Consider the following 21,146-nt stretch of genomic DNA (forward strand, 5'->3'; position numbering starts at 1 on the left):
ATAACTTTTAAACGTTTTTATATGAATGTAAAATATGTTTGTATGTGTTTATTCTTTAATTATAGCAGTATATACTATATGCACAGTATGTATAATTTCTGTGATAATTATTAAGATAATAATTATCTATAATTTTTGTGCCTATTGTGTTCACTGGGTGTATAAAGTCTAGACCATCTTTTGTAATGTAAAAAATTACATTACAAAAATTACATTACAAAATACTGCACAGTATTTCATTGTAGATTTATAATTAATTTACTTATTTCATTTAATACCCATTGCTGCATATCTCAGTTTATTTACATTCAGATAGATCTTGTACTTTATGTTCATTTTAGTGCTTTTTTTGGTGGGAGTAGTTAACAAAATTAGCTAAGCTTTGGAACTTGCATATAGACACATATTTGTTGCTTTTTTCACCCCACATATTCTTCCTCCAGGTTTCTTAGGTAAATTCTTCCACTTTTATTTCCTTTTTTTGAATTAAAAAAAAACTAATTAAATTGTAGCCTTGAGAATGATGATATTAATTATTCCGATACATCTGTATCTGTTCAAGAATGAAAACAGCCAGGGGCGCCTGGGTGGCTCAGTGGATTAAGCCGCTGCCTTCAGCTCAGGTCATGATCTCAGGGTCCTGGGATCGAGCCCCACATTGGGCTCTCTGCTCAGCGGGAAGCCTGCTTCCCCCTCTCTCTCTGCCTGCCTCTCTGCCTACTTGTGATCTCTCTTTCTGTCAAATAAATAAATAAAATCTTTAAAAAAAAAAAAAGAATGAAAACAGCCATATATTTTGAGGGAAATTCAATTAGTACTATCAAAAATGTAGAGCCTCTTGAAAAGGCATGTAGAAACTATACATTATAGATATCTCCAGCTTCTTTCTTATCCTTTTATAAATAAGTGATAAATAAGTGTGGTTTCTTTGTTGTCATTGTTAAAAATGGTTTAATATTTAGATGCGGGGACTACAGGTATAGGTATTTCTCACCATGCAAATCTGTATATAGGAATCAAATAGATTAGTGTATGTTTTTAGATAAATCATTGGAAATCCGAACCATTGTTAACTCACTTTCCAAAACTGAGAAACCAAATATATTGGCTAGCAAAGGATTCTTATATATTACTCTAAATTATTTTTTGTTATACAATTAAATGCATAGTATTTTAACTTTATAATACATTGATTTAGATAGAATTGCATATCTACTGCTGTTTCTGTGGAAAATATATTCTAAATTTCATACTACTACCTTAAATCAACTGTGGCACAGAGCATATTTTTAAGTTTAAGACTTTTGTATTGTATATATGAGTGTTTTAAGAGGTTTGTATTTTAATTCTTGAGTTTGATTCAGAACCACCTCCAGATTGAATAGTTTGAAGGAAGCTTTTAAGTGGTGCTAATTTTTATTTTGTTGGAAACAAAACAGAAGCCTTAGTTTTCTATCTTCTTTGGTATGTTTTGTGACTTTTTCTCCTTCTGGGGAAAATATTTTGGCGAGGAGAAGGGGGACTCTACAAAGAAGGTTTGAATGTCATAAACTTCAACTTTTATGTATGCCCAGAAAAGTTCCTTATATTCTGTGCTTCTTTTCCTTCTCCATCTCTCCAAAACTTGTTTTTTCTGTGCCACAGAACTTTTAAGCAAAAATTCCCTCTTTTTTTCTGCTTTAGTCAGTCCTTTCTCATGTCTTATTTGTGAGCTGGTTTCTTTCACCTGTGGGATCATCTGATTTACATGCCGTGACTATGAATATTTACAAAAATTTTAGAGTGTGGTTGACCTGTGTAAACTGATGGAGCCAAAGGGAGATTATGTCAGAGGCCTGCAGCTATAGCATATTAGCCAAATCCAGCTTATTAATTATTTTTGAATGGTCTATGGGCTAAGAATAATTTTTACATTTTTAAATAGTTGAAAAAAATCAAAAGATTAATATTTCATGACATAGAATTATGACGTTCAAATATAATTGTTCAGTTAATAAATTTATATTGAGAACTCATCTCATTTGTCGAAATGTCAGTGGCTGCTTTTGTACTACAAAAGTAGTGTTGAATGGTGTGGCAGGTGGTCTGGCCTAGGAAACCTGAAATACTTACTATATGGCTGTTAATAGAAAAGGTTTGCTAACCTTGAGTGTACCACTGACTGAAATTTAGTATCTTTGACTTAATATCTTTTTCAACTGTAAACAATATATGATAGAGACAATAAAACTACCTTTTAATGAGATTTGTTAGGTAAAACATTAAAAAATTTTATATGAGTATAGTTGACACACAATGTTACATTGGTTTCAGGTGTTGCAACATAGCGATTCAGCTTCTCTACATGTTATGCTGTCCTCACCAAAAATAGAGCTGTCATCTGTCACCATACAAGGCTATTACAGCGTCATTAACTATATTCCCTATGCTGTGCCTTTATTCCTGTGACTTATTCATTCCATAACTGGAAGCCCTCCCCTTAGACAATTTTGCCCATCCTCTCACCCATCCCCTGTTCCCTCTGGCAACCATCAGTTTATTCTGTGTTTTTATAGGTCCAGTTCAGTTTTTAGTTTACTTATTTGATTTAGATTCCACGTGAGTGAAATCATATGGTATTTGTCTTTCTCGTTCTCTCTTATTTCAGTTATGTAATATTCTCTGGATCCATCTATGCTCTTACAAATGTCACAGCCTCATCCTTTTTTAAGGCTGTGTAATATTCCTGTGGGGGGGTCTTGCATCTTCCTTCTCTATTTATCTATTGATGGACACTGGATTGCTTCCTATATCTTGGTTATTGTAAATAATGCAGCAAACATAGGGGTTCGTATGTCTTTTTGGATTAGTGTTTTTATTTTCTTTGGGTAAATACCCAGTAGTGCAATTATTGGATCATATGGTATTTCAAATTTAATTTTTTGAGGAACCGCCATCCTGTTTTCCACACTCCCCCAATTTGTCTTCTCACTAACATCATACAAGGGTTTCTTTTTCTCCATATCCTCTCCAACTCTTGTTATTTCTTGCCCCCCCCTTTTTTTTTCAAATTTTTATTTAAATGCTAGTTAGTTAACATACAGTATAATATTAGTTTCAGGTATAGAATTTTGTGACTTATCACTTGCATACAGCAACCAGTACTCATCACGAGTGCCCTCCTTAATACCCATCACTTATTTGCCTTTTTGATTTTAGCCATTCTGACAGATATAAGTGATATCTGATTGTAGTTTTGATTTACATTTCCCTGGTGATGAGCAATGTTGCAGATCTTTTCATGTGCCTGTTGGCCATCTGTATATCTTCTTTGGAAAAATGTTTCTTTCAGTCCTCTGCTCATTTTTTAGTTGTTTTTTTTTTGTGGTTTTTTTTTGTTTTTTTGGGGTTTTTTTGGATATTGAGTTGAATAAGTTCTTTATATATTTTGGATGTTAACCTCTTAACCTTTTACTGGACATATTATTTGCAAATATCTTTTCCCATTCAGTACGTTGCCTTTCTGCTTTGTTAGTGGTTTCCTTTGCTCTCCAGAAGCTTTTTATTTTGATGTAGTCCCAATAGTTTATTTTTGCTTTTGTTTCTTTACCCCAGGAAATATATCTGGAAAAATATTGCTACCACTAATGTCAGAGTAATTGCTGTCTCTGTTCTCTTTTAGGATTTTTATGGTTTCAGATCTCACATTTAGGTCTTTAAGCCATTTTGGGTTTTTTGTGTGTATAATCTGAGAAAGTGGTCCAGTTTCATCTTTTACATGTAGCTGTCCAGTTTTCCCAGCATTTATTGAAAAGACTATGTTTCCCTATAGTGTTTTCTTGCCTCTTTTGTTAGATGAAATATTTTGAATGCTTGTTTTGTGTCAGGAACTGTAATGAGCAGTGAGGAAAAAAATGAGTAAGTGGGATTTCTTCTAGGAATTCATTGCCTAGTATTAAGTCAGTAGTTTTCCAATATGGATTATTTATTTTAAAACCAGAGAATCTAATACTGCTCTATTTTATAGTTACATAAATTATATTAGCTATTATCATTGTATACACAAAAACTTATCTGAGTGTATTCATCATGTATTTATAATACCAAGCTTAGAGAAATAGACTAAATATCTGACAATAGGATATTGATTAAATAAGTTATGATACATCTGTTTGATGGTCCATACTTATTTATTAAAAATGATTTAGAAGTATATTTGAGCATAGGAAATATTTGTGACAAGTATGTGTATAATATCCTAATTTTTAAAGGAAATACCATTCTTTAAAGCAGTTTAAGTTTACAGGAAAAACCAAGTAGAAAGTACAAAGATTTCTGATATACCCTACCCCCTCCAAGGTTTCTCTGTATTAATATCTTTCATTAGTGTTGTACATTTGTTAGAATTATTGACCCAATATTGATGTCTTTTATTACTTAAAGCCTCCATAGTTTACATTAGCCAAGTCTGTGTGTGTTGTAATGTGCATTTTGGCAAATTCATAGTCACGTATTCACATTACAGTATCCTACACAATAGTTTCATTGCCCTAAAAATCACCTGTAGTCCACCTTTTAAGTTATTTCCCCTGTCCCCAACCTGTGTCAAACACTGCTCTTTTTACTGTCTCTCCTTTTTTCTTCTTCATGTCATATAGTTGAAATCATACAGTATTTCTTTTTTGTTTTTTGTTTTTTAAGATTTTATTTATTTATTTGACTGACAGAGATCACAAGTAGGCAGAGAGAGAGAGAGGAGGAACAGGCTCTCTGCTGAGCAGAGAGCCCAATGTGGGGCTCGATCCCAGGACTCTGGGATCATGACCTGAGCCAAAGGCAGAGGCTTTAACCTGGTGAGCCACCCAGGCGCCCCCAGTATTTCGTTTTTTCAGACTCATTATTTCACTGAATAATATCCATGTAAGGTGCTTCTATGTCTTTTCATGGCATCTTAGCTCATTTCTTTTTATTAACTGAATAATACTGCATTGGGTGGATGTAGCATAGTTTGCTTATCCATTGATGTACTTGAAAGACAACTGGGTTGCTTCCAAGTTTTGGTAACTATTAATAAAGCTGATATAAACATTTGTGTGCAAGGTTTTGTATAGACATAACTTTTCAACTCATTTGCCTAAATACCTAGGAGCACCCTTATGAGATGGTGTAGAAAGATTATGTTAAGCTTTGAAGAAACTGTAAGACTATCTTCAATGGCCGTACCATTTTGTGTTCTCACCAGCAATGAATTGAAGTTCCTTTTGCTCTGCATTTACACCAGCATATGATGTTGTCCATGTTTCAGACTTAAACTGTTCTAGTAGGTGTGTAGTAGTAGCTCATCTTAATTTTCAGTTCTCTAATGGGGTATAGTATTGAGCATCTTGTTATAACCTTATTTGCTATCTACATATCTTCTTGGGTGAGGTGTTCAGACCGTTTTTGGTACTTGGTAATGATGACAGATAATAAAAATGATAGAATGAGGAAATACTTCTGCTTTTATTTTCTGAAACAGATTGTAGAGAAATCATCTGGGCTGGAGCTTTCTGTTTGGGAAAGTTGTTAATTTTTTATTTAATTTTTTTTTAAGATTTTACTCATGTGTCAGATAGTGGGAGAGAGAGAGCACACAAGTTGGGGGGGGGGTAAAGGTAGAGGAAGAAGCAGGCTCACCACTGAGCAAGGAGCCCAATTCAGGACTTGATCCCAGGACCCTGGGAACAAGACCTTAGCTGAAGGCAGATGCTTAACCAGCTGAGCCACCCAGGAGTCCCTGATTTAATTTCTTGTAGATATAGTCCTGTTGAGATGATCTATTATTTCTTATTTGAGATTTGGTAGATAATGTCTTTCAAGGAATTTGTCCATTTCATCTGGTGTTACCAAATTTGTGGGCAACTCATATGCATAATATTTTATTATCTTTTTATTATTCATAAAATCAACAGTGATGACCCCATCTTTAATTTCTGATATTTTCTCTTTTTTTACTTGGTTAGTCTGCATAAGGTTTATCAATTTTTTTTATATTTTCAAAGAATCCGCTAATGCTGATTTTTAAAAAGGCATAGAATATAAACTAGAAGGATATGTTGCAAAATGGTAATCATTATGTCCGGATAACGGGATTACAAATCGTTTTCTCTTTATTCCTTTGTAGTTTTCAGTGCAGTTAAGACGTAGTTTTATAATGAAAAATTATTTTTTAGTAACATTGCCCACTGTTCAGTATCTTTCCTCAAAATCAACATAGTTACAACCACTTTTTCATGACCTTCATGAGAAATCTAGTTCAGTATTCTCTTTTTTCACTTTTCATTGGGCTTTGTCTTTAGGAACTTTAAATTTGTTTCTTGTGGTGAAAGGGTACAAAAGAGAATAAAAATGTTCAAAGGAAGTACAATTATCTGAAAGAAAATGAAAGTAACACCTATTGAACTTCTTAGGTGTTCTGTGTATGTTCTTATTTAATTTTGACTATAGTCTTAAGATGCAGTCATTATCCTCATTTTAACAGATGAGGAAATGAAGCCCAGAGAAAGTAACTTGCAAAGGCCACATCTAGTATTTGGAAGATATCTCAGTACCAAGGCTCTCTAATTTCAAAGTCTGTTATCTTTCCAAGACAAATTAGGTAAAATGATTGGAACCAGACTTTGACCACGAATATATATATCCACGGTGAAAAGATTGATCTTTTGTTAGTCATTTACTATTAGTTTTTCTTTTTTTTTTTTTTTAAGATTTTATTTATTCATTTGATAGAGAGCACAAGCAACAGGAGTGACAGGCAGAGGGAGAGGGAGAAGCAGGCTCCCACTGACCAGGGAGCATGTAATGCAGGGCTCCATCCCAGGACCCTGGGATTGTGACCTGAGCTGAAGGCAGATGCTTAATTGACTGAGCCACCGAGGCACCCTACTATTAGTTTTCATTATGACATTGCCTTTTATTAATAAGACTGTTTCTGGAAGGTACATAATTTGACCCTTTTGAGCTTATACAACTTCATGTATTAAAATTGTAAAATGAGAGACAATTTATTTTATGGATATCTGATTTATTGTCATATTTTGCTTGAGAAGTAAATCTGTTTTATTATAGTATTTACTTAACTTTTACGGCATGAAAAAAGATAACCTGGACAGAGAAATGTGGCCTAGAGTTGATTTTTCAAAATTTATTTTCCAATAAAAAAATAATATATCTCACCATCATTTATTTGGACTCAAAATCAAAAGTTCCATAGAAAGAAGTGTTATTAAATATTGGTAAGTAAAGTTGTAGATTTTTTACCCACAAAATGTAATAGCATTTATATAATTGTTGATTATTCAGGGCCATTTATTTAAACACACAGGCATTTATTTTAATTAATGCTTCTTTGAAGAACTTCTAAATAACTAAAATAAATGAGATAATCTCAGCATACCCAATTTTATCTTACAACTGGTAATTGTTTTAATTATTCCAAACTCGTTGTTCTTCAATTCAACATATTTATCACTAAAACTTCATGAAACCCTACAGTGATTTTTCAAAAATACCTCTTCTCCAGGACTACCAGCTATTTTTAAAAAATTCTAATGCTGGATTCCCTTTATATCTTTTATTCATGAAGCCATAATAAAAAAGCAGTAAGATTTCCTTGATCTATCAAAATTGTTATGCTTAGCATATGAGTCAAGTTCTTGCACAATAATACTGCCTAACAAATAGCTCTAAAATCTATTGTATCCTTATGGGCAATCTGATTCACTGGGCTTCAGGGATCACTTCTGATGACTGCCGGTCCCAGTCTGAAAGAGTAATGGCTATGTGGGGCAAGTTCTTTTCCATGTTGGATGGTTGAAACTCAAGATAACTGGGGCAACTTGCCATACCTTTTAAAGTCTCAGCTTGGAATATATATTGTCACTTTTCCCACATTCATTCTACTGATGAGAAAGTTCTGCCTTCCTAGTAAGAGACATTGCACAATTCCACGGTTTTTTGTTTTGTTTTGTTTTGTTTTGTTTTGTTTTTTACAATTCCACGTTTAAGAGCGTGAATGTATTATTCTATTATAGTGATAGGTCAAAGGATTGAAGAAAATTATAAACCTAGGTAACTACAATTCTGGGTTTTTAATTGTATAGATTCCTTAAACTTTCTGATTTATCAAATCATTTGCAAAATAGTGGTCAGTTTTCTTAAACTGGTATATTAAAATTATCTGTCTTCTGCAAATGACCCATATTAAATACATTTGTGATTGTGCAGGATTTAAAAATAATTACTGATGACCCTGCTTTGTTAGTAACTAGAATTTGGATGGTGTTTTATAGTTTATAAAATATTTTCACATTTTTTCATTTGATCCACAAATAAGGTGGTGGGATCATTATTTTACAGACAGGAAAATTAAAACAAAAACTTCATAACTTGACAGGGTAATAACTAGTACGTTCTATTCCAGTTGGAGACTTTAAACCCAGTTATCTTTCCATTACCCTGTGCTGGGTCCCATTGGTCCCATTTCCTACCATTTCCAAGTTTGGATAATATTAGGAATATTTCTAGACCAGGGCCCAAACCAAAGGGAGCTATTACTACACTCTTTATACTCCAGCAGATTACATTATCTTCTATTCTGACTTGTGTATATCTCAATTGATGCAAGAATTTCTTGGGGGCTGATCCTAACTGGTATTTATTTATTACCATTCCAAGAAAAGGTAAGCTTATTTCCTGCGTAGTTTAACAGAAACATGTATTCAACTTATTTATTTTAAAAGTATGAGAGAAAATTACTGTGGTATACCAATGCTTTTCACATTAGTACCCATGTAACTGCCTCAGATGATAATTGTTTCATATATTGGAGGTTCTATATAGGATTTATTTGGGAAAGGAACTTGAGGGGAGTTTTACTGCAAGAAGTAAGTTTGAAAAATTATTGTACCAAGTATAGTTAGGTTGGCAGTGTTGTTATATTGTCATAAAATTTCTTCATCATAAAATGTTTGTTTTGCACAAACTTTCTAATCGTTGGATTATATGAAACATTCTTGTGAAAAAAAAATTCATGTTTTGTGTGGAATAATATAGCTTGTTTACCTGCTTTTTACTTAAACTCTTGGAACACCACCTTTAAACAATGTAATAAAAATTTGATTTGACTTCTTAGCTATGGATTTCTACTTTTTTTTGGAGGAGCATTTCATTTTCTCAAATCTCTGGGGTTTTCTGGTGCTGTACTCCATTTGTCTGTTTTATGTTGCTTTCATGATGTGTAAAATTTATTTTTCCCCATACCTCCCTATTTTGATTTCTTTCATAGTGAAAATTAAAAATTAGTAGGTAATTATAAGTTAAATCTTTTAGAAGGTTAGATGATACTTAAAACCCTATTGTTAGAAAATAAATTTGTAATCAGCTCATTGGTCTTGCTACTTTGTCCCATAATAGTGGAAAATTACTCTCCTTACAGTCTTCTCTATTTATTTCTTTCTAGATGTCATCACTTTAATTTTAAAGTTAGGCCTTCTCCCCTTACTATTAGTAGTTAGTTTTTTTTTTTATGAGTCTTTGCTGTGGAGAGTGGTAATTTTATTTGTTTTAATGAAGTTAGTGTATTTAATGAATATTTTTCCCTCTTTTAAAGACTGTGAACCAGAAGAGCTGACTGACTGGTCTATGGATGAAAAATGTTCATTTTGTAACCTACAGAGAGAAGCAGTCAGTGTAAGTTTTAGTGCTATGAAATTATTTCTGAACTAATTGCACAATTGTAACACAATTTTTTTAATTTGTTCTGAAAATTGGTGACTTACAATGGAAATTTAAATACTTGATTTTGGTAATGAGAAGAATATTTTAAAGTCTTATGTTAGAAGGCTAACATTTAGCTTGACTTGCAGGTGAAATCACAAAACACTCATCCTTTTTGCTTATTTCACATTTCTTCCTTACAGCTCCCTGACTCATGAAGTTCAGTTTAGATCTGTTTTGTATTTAGGTAGGCAGTGGTGAGCTCAGAGGCCTAGCTTGGTTTGAGACCACTCTATAGTCTGATTTCTTAGGAATCTATAGTTGGGAGGATAACGTGGTACTACTTTTTAGCCTTTTACTTTCTTGAAGTCTTCTGGGTATCAGAATTATTTCCTGTGTAAATGATTGAATTGTGTCTACTATAAACGGGCATAAACTAGACAAGCAGCATCTTCTTGTATGGTGTGAAATCCTAATTCTTTACTATGGTGAGAAAGGCTGAGAAGAAATGAGAACTTGACCTATTTGGTCAGATTAGTGGGTAAACATACCTACTTTGTTGTTAAAACTCTCATTACTGGCATGCTGTATAGTGAATTTATTTAGCAATGTATTTTATCTACACTCCTCCCCCCCCTTTTTTTGGCTATAGTTTGCTGAGAAATAAAGCTAATTTGATATCAGAGCTAAATTTCTTTTCTCCTGACTCCTGTCCCAAATTTTATGTTCTCTCTATATAATTTGTTAAATAGAACAAATGAGCATTTAGAGAATATTTTTTGGCTGTTTTTAATGGAATCACATGTGTAATTAAAATGGATTGTTTTTTGTTGCTTTTTTATAATTTTAGGATTGTATACCATCTCTTGATTCTTCACAGTCAACCCCAACGGAGGAACTATCATCTCAGGGCCAGTCCAACACTGAAAAGATTGAATGCCAAGCAGAAAATTACCTAAATGCACTCTTTCGAAAGAAAGGTAATATTGGTATACCTTTTCATTTAATATTAGCAATAAAGATCTAGACTGTATTTTTCTCACAAGTCTTTTTTATATGCCAGTCTTTATTCTATTTTTTATTACTTTTTTATCTTTAGTTTTTCTTCACATTTTTAGGGACATTAGGATTCTCAGGTTACTGTAGTGCTAATCTTCTATTAGCCATTCCTTTTCACCACTCTTTTCTCATATCTCTTCCTGACTTTATCAGACATTTTTCTCATCTACTGTAGGCAGACAGGAAATTTTTTTATGCTTCTGGTCTTCCTTATTTTGTTGCTGTTCTTAAAACTTCAAAAGTTCTTTCATGTTCAATAAGTGATAGATATATACAAAGCTGTCTTTAGAAATATAACAGTTAAATCATTTATCAGCCAGGTTGGAGTATATTTGCTGGCTTGGGGTTTCAGTGTTTCTTTGGTAGCTTGAGTATGCTTACTTAACATTAAATGTCAAATGTTCTTTTTTGCTTCCTATCTGTCTAAATTATTTAAACCAAATGAGGCTTGTTTCACTTGTTCCCTTACTTCATACACATGTATCAGAGAGAAGTAGTTTTTTATCTTAGTTACTTGAGAAAAATTTTAAGAAATATAGAACCTTCCATTTTTTGTTCTTGGCAATTTCTTCGTTAGTAGAGTGTCTTAATTTTCACCATATAGATCTTTGGAGGGAGTCATGGTGTAGGGGGAATGCAGGTTGGGAGCAGTTACCATTCTGCCTCCCACTTTCCAGAGATCAAGAAAAACATTACTGTATTTCATCTAGGTGTTGACTTTGCCTTACCCCTCTTTGAAATTAGGTTAATATTGGATATTTTTCTCTTAAATCGCTAACTTTCAGATTTTAATTAATAATATGGAAAAGAATTTTCATCTTTGAGCAAGGAGGCTTTTGTTTAGTCCTCAGTGTTAAGAGTTCTTTTCTTTGTTGAAATATAAGAATCTGTGATTACATTCATTACATTAAAAAAACCTAAAGTTAAGGGGCGCCTGAGTGGCTCAGTCAGTTGAGTGTCCAATTGTTCAGCTCAGGTCATGATTTCAGGGTTATGAGACAGAGCCCCTTGTCAGGCTCAGTGCTCAGTGCGGAGTTGGCTTGAGAGTCCCTCTCTCTCTCTCTCTCTGCCCCTCCCCCCATATATGTGTATGTTCTCTATCTCTTTCTCTCCAATAAATCTTAAAAACAAAAAAATAAAACAGAAAAACCCCTAAAGCTAAGAACTATATTTTTTAAAGTGCAGGAGACTGAAAATCTCTTCCTATATGTTACTGAAGTGCTCAGTGTTGAGAAATTGGCATTTCTCTTGAAAAAAATTTGAGAGAGAGAGAGTGGAGGCAGGGGGAGGGACAGAGGAAGAGGAAAAGAGAGTATCTTAAGTTGACTCCACATTCAGCAGAGAGCTTGTTGTGGGGCTCAGTTTTATGACCTGAGATCATGACCTGAGCTGAAATCGAGAGTCAGATGCTCAACCGACTGAACCACCTAGGCATCCCTAGAAATTTTTTTTATCTGAACCAATATTAAAAATATTTTACATGCTTTCTTTAAGAACTTTATAACATTAATTTAGAAAATTTTATTCTGCCTGTGTATTTACACTTATAAGAAGAACTTTGTTATAGACTTCTATCACTAAGAGAAGCAGAAGAAATAAATGTACACATTTATACATGCACACAATAAGTTACACTCACCTTAGAACTCATTACTCAGTCTCCTTTTCCTAGAGTGATTTATAATGGTAGTAGCTAGAATTATCAATAATAATGACCTATAATTTTTGATAGTATGGAGTAACCTGTGCTCCATTGCCCTGTTAAGAGTAATCAGAAAACACTTGGTACTATTTCAGCTGATTCAAGCATCTGGGTCTTCAAGAGGTCTCCTACCAAAGGTTGGGTGAGTGTTCATGGATATTTAGTGACCTCTCCATTTGGGGATAATCTTGGTTTTCTTCAAGATCTTTGAAGGATTGCAGAGTTTTTAAATGAAAGATTCCTACTGGAGTTTTTTTGCTTTACTTCACGTCTTACCTTTGTTAATTCCTTTATTTGTAGTCCAATGTGATTTTCCAGATTTAATTAAACAAGGATTTTTCTACTCATTTACTTGGTTTTGGTTTTGTTCCTTATTTTCAAATTTTCTTTGAATAAAATCATTTTAGAGGTTTCCAGTATGGTCCAACTAGGATAAGGCCAGAAGGTAATACCAGTATCTTTAAGTGATGATAACTCTGTCATTAATTAGATAATTCTGCTGTTAACTTTACATGGAAATAAAAGGCATAAACATGTTTTTAAAAATAAACACTTTTGAGTGTTTGGAGTAACAAATAAAATGTTGATAAAGGATATTGTTGGTGAAGCTTTTATTTGATTCCTGAAAAGTTCCCAAATTCAGCCATTTTCAGGAATTCTGGATATTAGTAATGTTAGTGTTATTGATAAGTACAGATACTGATCTTTTGCTCAGTTTGAGGAACATATTATGTTAATCATCTTGCCAAAACATAAAGAAATCTCTTTGTAGCTTTATTGTAGCTTGTTTATTATTTCTCCTAACTATGGTTTTAGGACGATGATAATGATAAATGTAAGCTGTTATTAAGAACCCACTACACAGGATAATGATGATGATTGATGTCATCAGTTCTGATTGAGCGCTAAGACTTTTTTATGCCTTTTCATTTAATCCGAAAACAATGTTAAGAGATAGGTACTATTGTTATCATTTTAACAGGTAGAGACAGTGAAACAGAGAAGTTAAATAATCTGTCTTCTGGTTCTGTTATGAACATTTGAGTCCTCAAGAAGTTTAAGAAAAAGTTGAGAAGTGTTCTGTGTGAGAAGCACCTATATTCTTTTATGTACGAAGTAGGAAAATCTTCCTATTCTCTACTACTTAGCCCCTGGGATTAGAATTATTTTAAATGAATTAGGCAGACTAGAGAGGACTTATGAAAAATGCTGTATTTCTCATACATTTCCATTCTTCCTTTAAATGAACTAGAAACAAGTTTTAGTGATTAGTCTCCTTATAGAGTTTAATAATAGATTGGAGAAAACTTAAATACTAAATATAGTTTGCCAACCCCTTGTAATTAAAAGCTTGTCAGGGACGCCTGGGTGGCTCAGTTGGTTAAGCAGCTGCCTTCGGCTCAGGTCATGATCCCAGCATCCTGGGATCGAGTCCCACATTGGGCTCCTTGCTTGGCAGGGAGCCTGCTTCTCCCTCTGCCTCTGCCTGTGCTCGCTCGCTCTCCCTCTCTCTCTCTCTCTGATAAATAAATAAAATCTTAAAGTATTTTTGACAAGCTTTTTTTTTTTTTTTCAGGGTTAAATAAATATAATGGGGGAGGGTGGTATTTTAGTACAGAGCTGAACTTTTAACTAGTTTTGAATATTCCTGAGAAATTTTTTAGAATTGAATTCCTTCTAGAGGTTAACCTTAAAATTCTCTAGAGTATAAAATAGAATGAAAGTTCCATGATAATAGGCACTTTGTTTTGTTAATTGCAGTATCCTCAGTATTTAGAAGTGCTTGTCATATCTGTCTTGAGTAAGTATTTCTTGAACATATGAATGAGTGCTAATAAACTGTCCAGGTATATTCTAGTTTCTCTATATACTCTGGTATTAGAACTTACTTGTTTTATTTGGAGAAAGAAATTAAGTTAGCATGTACATATGGTTTACCTTTTCCTACTTTGTACTAAAGTTTATTGCTGTGTATAGTTTGAATATCAGTCAGTTTGTTTTGAAGTGTGTAGAAACATAGACTTATAGATATAAAATGCTTTTCCAAAGTATCCCCATCATATGTAAACTAAATTATTTTGACTTTTAGCTTCACCTTCTCTGATTACTTGAAGCAGTATAAGTTACTGGTTTATGAGTCAGGAAGATGTCTCATCTTTTATTTTTAAATTAAAGAAGGCTACTTGACTAAATTGGAAAGATAGTATGCACATAGTAGTTGAATGAATCATACTGCTAAATATATAATAAAATGAAATCTTTCTTCATCAAAATATGTGTTTTCCCTGCTTTATCTTTTATCCCCACACACATTTAGCATTCATGTAACTCCTGTTCTGTTTTTTTGTTTTCAAAGAGCTTTCCTGATATATTTGATGCAGTTAGTTGAAAGCTGCTATTAACCAACCCTTTCCCCTTAAATTAATTGGTAGCCAGGTTTTATATAAAGTGTTTCAACCTTTTCTCAACACAAATCCTTTTCCTTTTATTTTAAACTCTTAATTTTTAAGTTTTATACTGTATCAAGATATAAATATTAATATGGCTCAGTAACCAATTGGTTATCACCAATAAATAATAAAGCCTTTGATTTCTTAGAAACAGGAGTGTTGATCTTTTAGATTGCTTTTCTCTAAATGTAGGTATCCTTGAGCAACTATGTAGGTTTGACCTGATTCATTCAGGCCCTGAATTTTTCTTACGCAAATGTGTCTTTATGAGACCATTGTGGGTCCTACATTGAATTTCTGGGCTGCCTTTTGGAACCCTCAGGTAACCGTACGTTAGTGCCATAAAATAATTCACATACTGTTATGGACCATATTCAGAGGTGTTTATGAAAAGATTTGTCATATACCTGGAAGCTATTAATGAAATTCTAAGAAAATACACTTAAAATTATAACTGGATTTAAAAGATTTTTGCATTTCTGGTAAAATCACCTTGCTACTTGCAATACCATCCATAACAGGAATTAGAGGCCAACTAGCAGGTCACTCATTATCATTTAGATTTTTATCTCCTTTTATCTTCTTTATTCTTGAATTTGAGTCAGCTGTCCTTTTACAAGCACCTATATTTCTACTTTATCTTCTAAAACCCGTGGTCTTTCATCAGCAAAATCTCCTATATCCTCAATCTTTTCCTCTTAATGTTCCCTTTATTTTATTTCTGTAACTCAGCTCTGCAAATTCTTAAAAGATGTTTTTGTAGCCCTCTCTCTTTCTGACTTTTTAATTCTTTGCTTTATGCAATATAGGGTGATACCATAGGCAGGCAAACTCTAATAATTTTATAGTTGCTTTCCCATCATTTATTTGCTTTCTCAAAACCCTGAGCTGCTTCGAAGCATATGACATCAAACTATTCCATCTGCATTATCATGTGGACCTCTACCAGCTTTTTCACTTTCTTCCTCCCAAATATTGTTCCCATCAAGTTCTTAGTGACTTCAGATTCTCTGAATCTGCCAGAGTGTAGCCCCTCAGTTATATGATCTCTTCATTTCCAATGATCTTTTCCTCCATTCCGTTCCAGCCATCTTTATCCATGATTATTCCTAGACTTTCGCCACCTCTCAAATCTTTCTCTGATTACAATTTTATTCCAGTACTCTTCCCCCCGCCTTTTTTAACCTCATTGCAATTTCCAGTCTGTTGATCACGCCAATTTTCACTGTTAGTATGCACATGGACATGACCTATGACTTCACTTCTCTCCTTACTCAGATACAATGGTTGATCACTATGATCATCTTTCATATAAAATCTTAACTCTGTTTCCTCTCTTTTCCTTTGTCATATTTGCTTGTTAGAACCTTACCTGTCCAGTTCCTCATTTATTACACTTTCCCTGGACCAGCTGAACTTGACTAGAGTAAAACACCCAATTACTAGGGCTATTCAACATATAAATTGAACATATAACATATAAATAAACATATAAATATATATAAACATATATATATTTATAAACATATAAATATAAACATATAAATGAATTGTTATACAACAATTAACCTTCTAACATATATAATTTACTTATTTCTTTTATTTATTGTTCATTGTCTTTCTTCTTCTGTGAGACTATAACCACCATGAAGAAGGATTTTGTATTTTTGTTGACTAACATATCTCAGGCTTCTGACACACAGTAGATAAATGTTTAGTAAACATTTATCATCTGTACTTTTACTGTCTTCACTTCTGAATTCTCCTTCTCTTTTTAACCCGTCCCAATTAGCCTTTCTTTCCACTTCACTAATTGTTTTATCAGTTGCATTGGTAATTCCATCTTGTACTATTCAAAGGGAAGTTACCAGTTCTCATCTTACTTAACCTTTCAGCATATTTGATAGAGTTGATCACTTCCTTATTTTGATTTCTAGGAAATAATATTCCTTTAATTTTTTTCCCTCGTTTCCCACATATTGTTTTTTTTTTAATATGCTCCTTGCTGGTTCTCATCCTCTTGACTTCTAAATGTTGAATAGCCCTAGTAATCCTCAGCTGTCTTCTGTTATAGATATATCTTAACTTACTTGATACCCTCATTTTATCCTGTGGCATTAATTATCATGTGTGTGCTAATGACACCTAAATATATCTAATCCTAGTCTTTCCTCTAGTTTTACCCTCTTGTATCTAACTGCCTACTTGATATACTCTTCATATGAATACTAATAGGCATCTCAGAATTACCTAAAACAGAACACTTGATTTTACTCCCCTAAAATCTTCCCCTGCTGCAAACTTTCTCATATTAGTAAAATATATCATTCTTGGGACACTTGGGTGGCTCAGTTGGTTAAGTGACTGCCTTCAGCTCAGGTCATGATCCTGGAGTCCCGGGATCGAGTCCCTCATCGGGCTCCCAGCTCCATGGGTCTTCTCCCTCTGACCTTCTCCTCTCTCATGCTCTCTCACTCTCTCTCTCAAATAAGTAAATAAAATCTTTAAAAAAAAATATATATATACAAAATATATATATATAAATATATATATAAAATAATATATATATAAAAATATATAAAATATATAAAAATATAAAATATATATATATAATATATAAATATATAAATATATATAAAATTCTTGACCCAGTTGGTCAGCTTCAAAAACTAGGAGCCTTTCTTGAGTTCTCTGTGTCCTTCATATCCACAGCTAACCTTATCATCAAGTTCATTGGTTCTGCCTTCAAAATCTGTTCTAAATCTGGCCACATTTTGTCATTTCCATTCTACCACCCTAATCCAAGGCACATCATCTTTGGCATATACTACTTATAGAGCCTCCTAACTGGTGTCTCTGCTTCTACGCTTCCCTTCCCTACCAATTCATTTTTATACAGAGAAGGCTAATTGATGTATTTAAAGCCTAAGCCATGGGGTTCCTCGGTGGCTCAGTCAGTTAAGGGTCTGACTCTTCATTTTGGCTCAGGTCATGGTCTCAGGGTTATGAGTTGGGCTCTGCACTTAGTGGGGGGTCTGCTGAAGATTCTCTCTCTCTCTCTCTCCCTCTCTCTCCCTCTGCCCCTTCTCCTGCTTGCTCTCTCTCTTTTTCTCAAGTAAATAAATAAATCTTAAGAAGAACAAAGAAAGCCTAAACCAGATCATCAATTTCTCTTTCTAAAAGCTTACAATGACTTTGAATGTCACTTAGAATAAAATATATCAAGGACTCTAGTTGTGCTTCCTTCTTGATCACATTTCTTGTTGCTCATTCTTTTGCACACTCATGGCTTTTTGCTTTTCTTCCAATTTGCTAACCTTATTCCTTTCTCAGGGTCTTAATATTTGCTATTACCTTTATCTAGAATCCCATTTCCATAGTGAACATTGCTCAGTCCTTCATAACACCAAAATGCCCCAGCCATCTTATTTATGGTAATTCATCTCAGTCATTCTCTTTTCAATTATTCTGCTTTTTTGTTTGTTTCATCAGACTTTCTTTTAAAGGCTGTTATCTGCTACTTCTAGAATATAAAAACCAATGAAACAGGGATTTTGTCTGTTTTGGTATATCCCCACCACCTAGAATAGTACCTGGTACAGTTAATGCTCAATAACTTGATGGAGTGCATGTAAATCTTTTAGAAAAGGAATGTTTTAAAGAGCAAAGCAATGCTTTAAAATCATGATTGTCTATCCACAGTGTTTTAAAATGTGATTCACAGCCATAGTATGTAGAACTTTGTAAAATTTTTAGTGAGTCCTTGTAGGTAACAAGCAAGTGCCAATATTCTAAGATGTTCTAGGAATCAGCCAAAAATACTAAATATATAAGTGCTTCTAAATTCCTCTCAGAAATGTTTAGTCATTGAATTATTCTTTCAATGGTTTTGCACAATCCTAATAACATTGTGAGAACATGATTTAAATTTTGGAGAAGCAATGGTTCTTCCCTTTATCTACATATAATTCTTTAGAAGTTTGTCTAAATTATTTCTTTGTATATTCTCCTTCAGCTGAGAAAATATGGTCTGCTAGGTGAGAAGGAAGACCTATTCTCAGGAGAGGTATAACTCTACTTGGGGTCCTATTTTTTGAATTACCATCTGTCCTTGGATAATATTTCTTCCCTATACATTCTCTGATATGTCAGATAAACTACAGATAAACCTGTATCCAAATATATTATATTTAGTGATCTATGTGTGCTATTCACAGCACTTTATAACCAAAGTACTGAATAAGAGAAAGCACTTTTATGTGGAAGTATCAGAAGAACCAATATGTGCTGTAAAACTGTTGAGGATTAATTCATTATTTTTTTTAATCTTTTTATAATATTTTTCTGGTTTTCTTGAGTAACTCATAAACTTACCAACTGAACCATCACCTGTATGTTCTTTTATAGAATACTACTAATTTCGTTATTTTTCCCCCCGAGTATGACTTTTTCCAAAGCAAGACCAGCATGTTGGGCTTTGTAAAACATATCTCTGGTCCATGATTAGGGAAGTTCATTTATTTAGCAAAGATCTGCTAAGCTTCTTTCTACATCCCAGTACCATACCAGTTAACAGAACACTAGACACATCCCAGTCGTCATGGACTTTTATATTCTGGTGAGGGAAAACAAACAATAAGTAAATTGTACTTGAGGTTGAATGTGCATGTATGTGCACACATACACACCTATCTCTAACACACATGCTGAGTTTGTGTGTGTGTATGTGTGTGTGTAAGTGCTGTGGAGACAAAGCAGATAGAGGAGTTTAGAGAATACCAGGATAGAGGTAATGATCATAATTTTATAAAGGGCAGTCAGGTGACATTTGAAGACATGTAAAAAACAAAAAAACCGGGTAGCAAACTACTGAAATCCTAGGGGAAATGCATTTCAAAAGTTAAAGATAATAGTTATGAAAAATTATATAGCGATTGCCACTCCCATTCCTCCGTTTTACAGATTATTTTCCTTTTAAACACAAATCTAAAAGTGATGGCATTTTAAAGCAGGCAGAGTATTTAGAGATTATTTGTTTCTGTTCCTATATCTACAAAAAAAGGAAAAGTTAAATAAGTTGACAAAGGACATGTACTAAGTAAATAATGAAATAATGTAAAATAATAATTACTAGTAGCACTTAATAAAATTTTTAAAAAGGCATTTTAAAAAATCTTCAGTTAGTGGATTATAGAGCTGCCTGGATGAGGTTTGTTGGTTAAGAAAAGAGATGGAAGCTTTAGTTCCTGTTGCTGCTTATTGGTGAGTAGTGTAAGCCAGAGAGAGCTGTGAAGTAGTAAATAGGCAAATTAAATGCCTGTGGTTCATCAATGTCTGAATCCTTGGAAAAAGCAATGATTCTTTTTTTAAAAACAACAGAAAAAACTAAACTACTATAAGTGGATGAACTGTTTAAGTTCTCTTCACTTACAGTTTTTCAACTCCTGGTCACCTAAGATTTTCCTTGCAGTTTCATTTTTTTAATGTGAGGAGTCTTCTCATATCATAATCTAACTCACTTTTAGCCAGAAACATTTTACCTGTATGATTAAAAATTTCTTAAAGATTACCCAATCTTCAAGTTTTTGTGGCTCCTTTATCTCTGAAAGATTTTCTCAATCATAAATTCTTCACTATGTGTTGTTCTTTAACGTTTTCACTGTCTACTTCATTAAATCTAGCCTCCTTAGCAAAATGTAAAACCTTTTGCTTTATATTCAACATTTCCGTAACTTCTGCAAGTTAACAAAAGTTAACAAAAAAAAAGCTAGTTTCTTTCATACTTCATTCGTTGTTTGTTGTGATACTTTTTCTGAAGCCTGATTCACTTAGACTATCTTTTTATCAAAACTCTTTCATAAATCCTACATCTAGAAATGTTGAATGCTTCAGCACCCCACATTTGATATAATCATACCAGGTATGAAAAATAGAAATCTATATCATGTGGGCATTTATCCACTGTTCTAGTTGGTTAGAATATAGCCCCCCATAAGGGACCATGAGATGGGAGATAAATTAATTTACTGCTCTTTTAGTAGTTTCTAGTTTCTACACACCTCCTGTACATCAGAGCATCTCCGCAAATAGAGCATGATTCTCATATTCAAAAAGATGTGTGATTCATAATATGTAATGTATGAGATTGTAGACCTTAATTGATGTATATACTGCACCTATTGGCTATTTAAGAGGTTTTA

At 33.3% G+C, this 21,146-nt stretch overlaps 1 protein-coding gene across 2 annotated transcripts in view; it reads left to right on the forward strand.

Moving 5' to 3' along the window:
• LOC111149047 (ligand dependent nuclear receptor corepressor like) overlaps positions 1-21,146 on the forward strand; it is a 155,785-nt gene that overhangs the window by 40,907 nt on the left and 93,732 nt on the right. For both annotated transcript variants that reach the window (XM_022505944.1, XM_022505943.1), the window contains exons 3-4: positions 9,629-9,708; positions 10,586-10,715. In XM_022505944.1, the coding sequence (XP_022361652.1) occupies positions 9,629-9,708; positions 10,586-10,715 (210 nt within the window). The remainder of the gene's footprint in view (positions 1-9,628; positions 9,709-10,585; positions 10,716-21,146) is intronic.

This window comes from Enhydra lutris, unplaced genomic scaffold (genome assembly GCF_002288905.1).
Source record: "Enhydra lutris kenyoni isolate GAN:26980312 unplaced genomic scaffold, ASM228890v2 scaffoldscaffold21, whole genome shotgun sequence".
Lineage (NCBI taxonomy): Eukaryota > Metazoa > Chordata > Mammalia > Carnivora > Mustelidae > Enhydra > Enhydra lutris.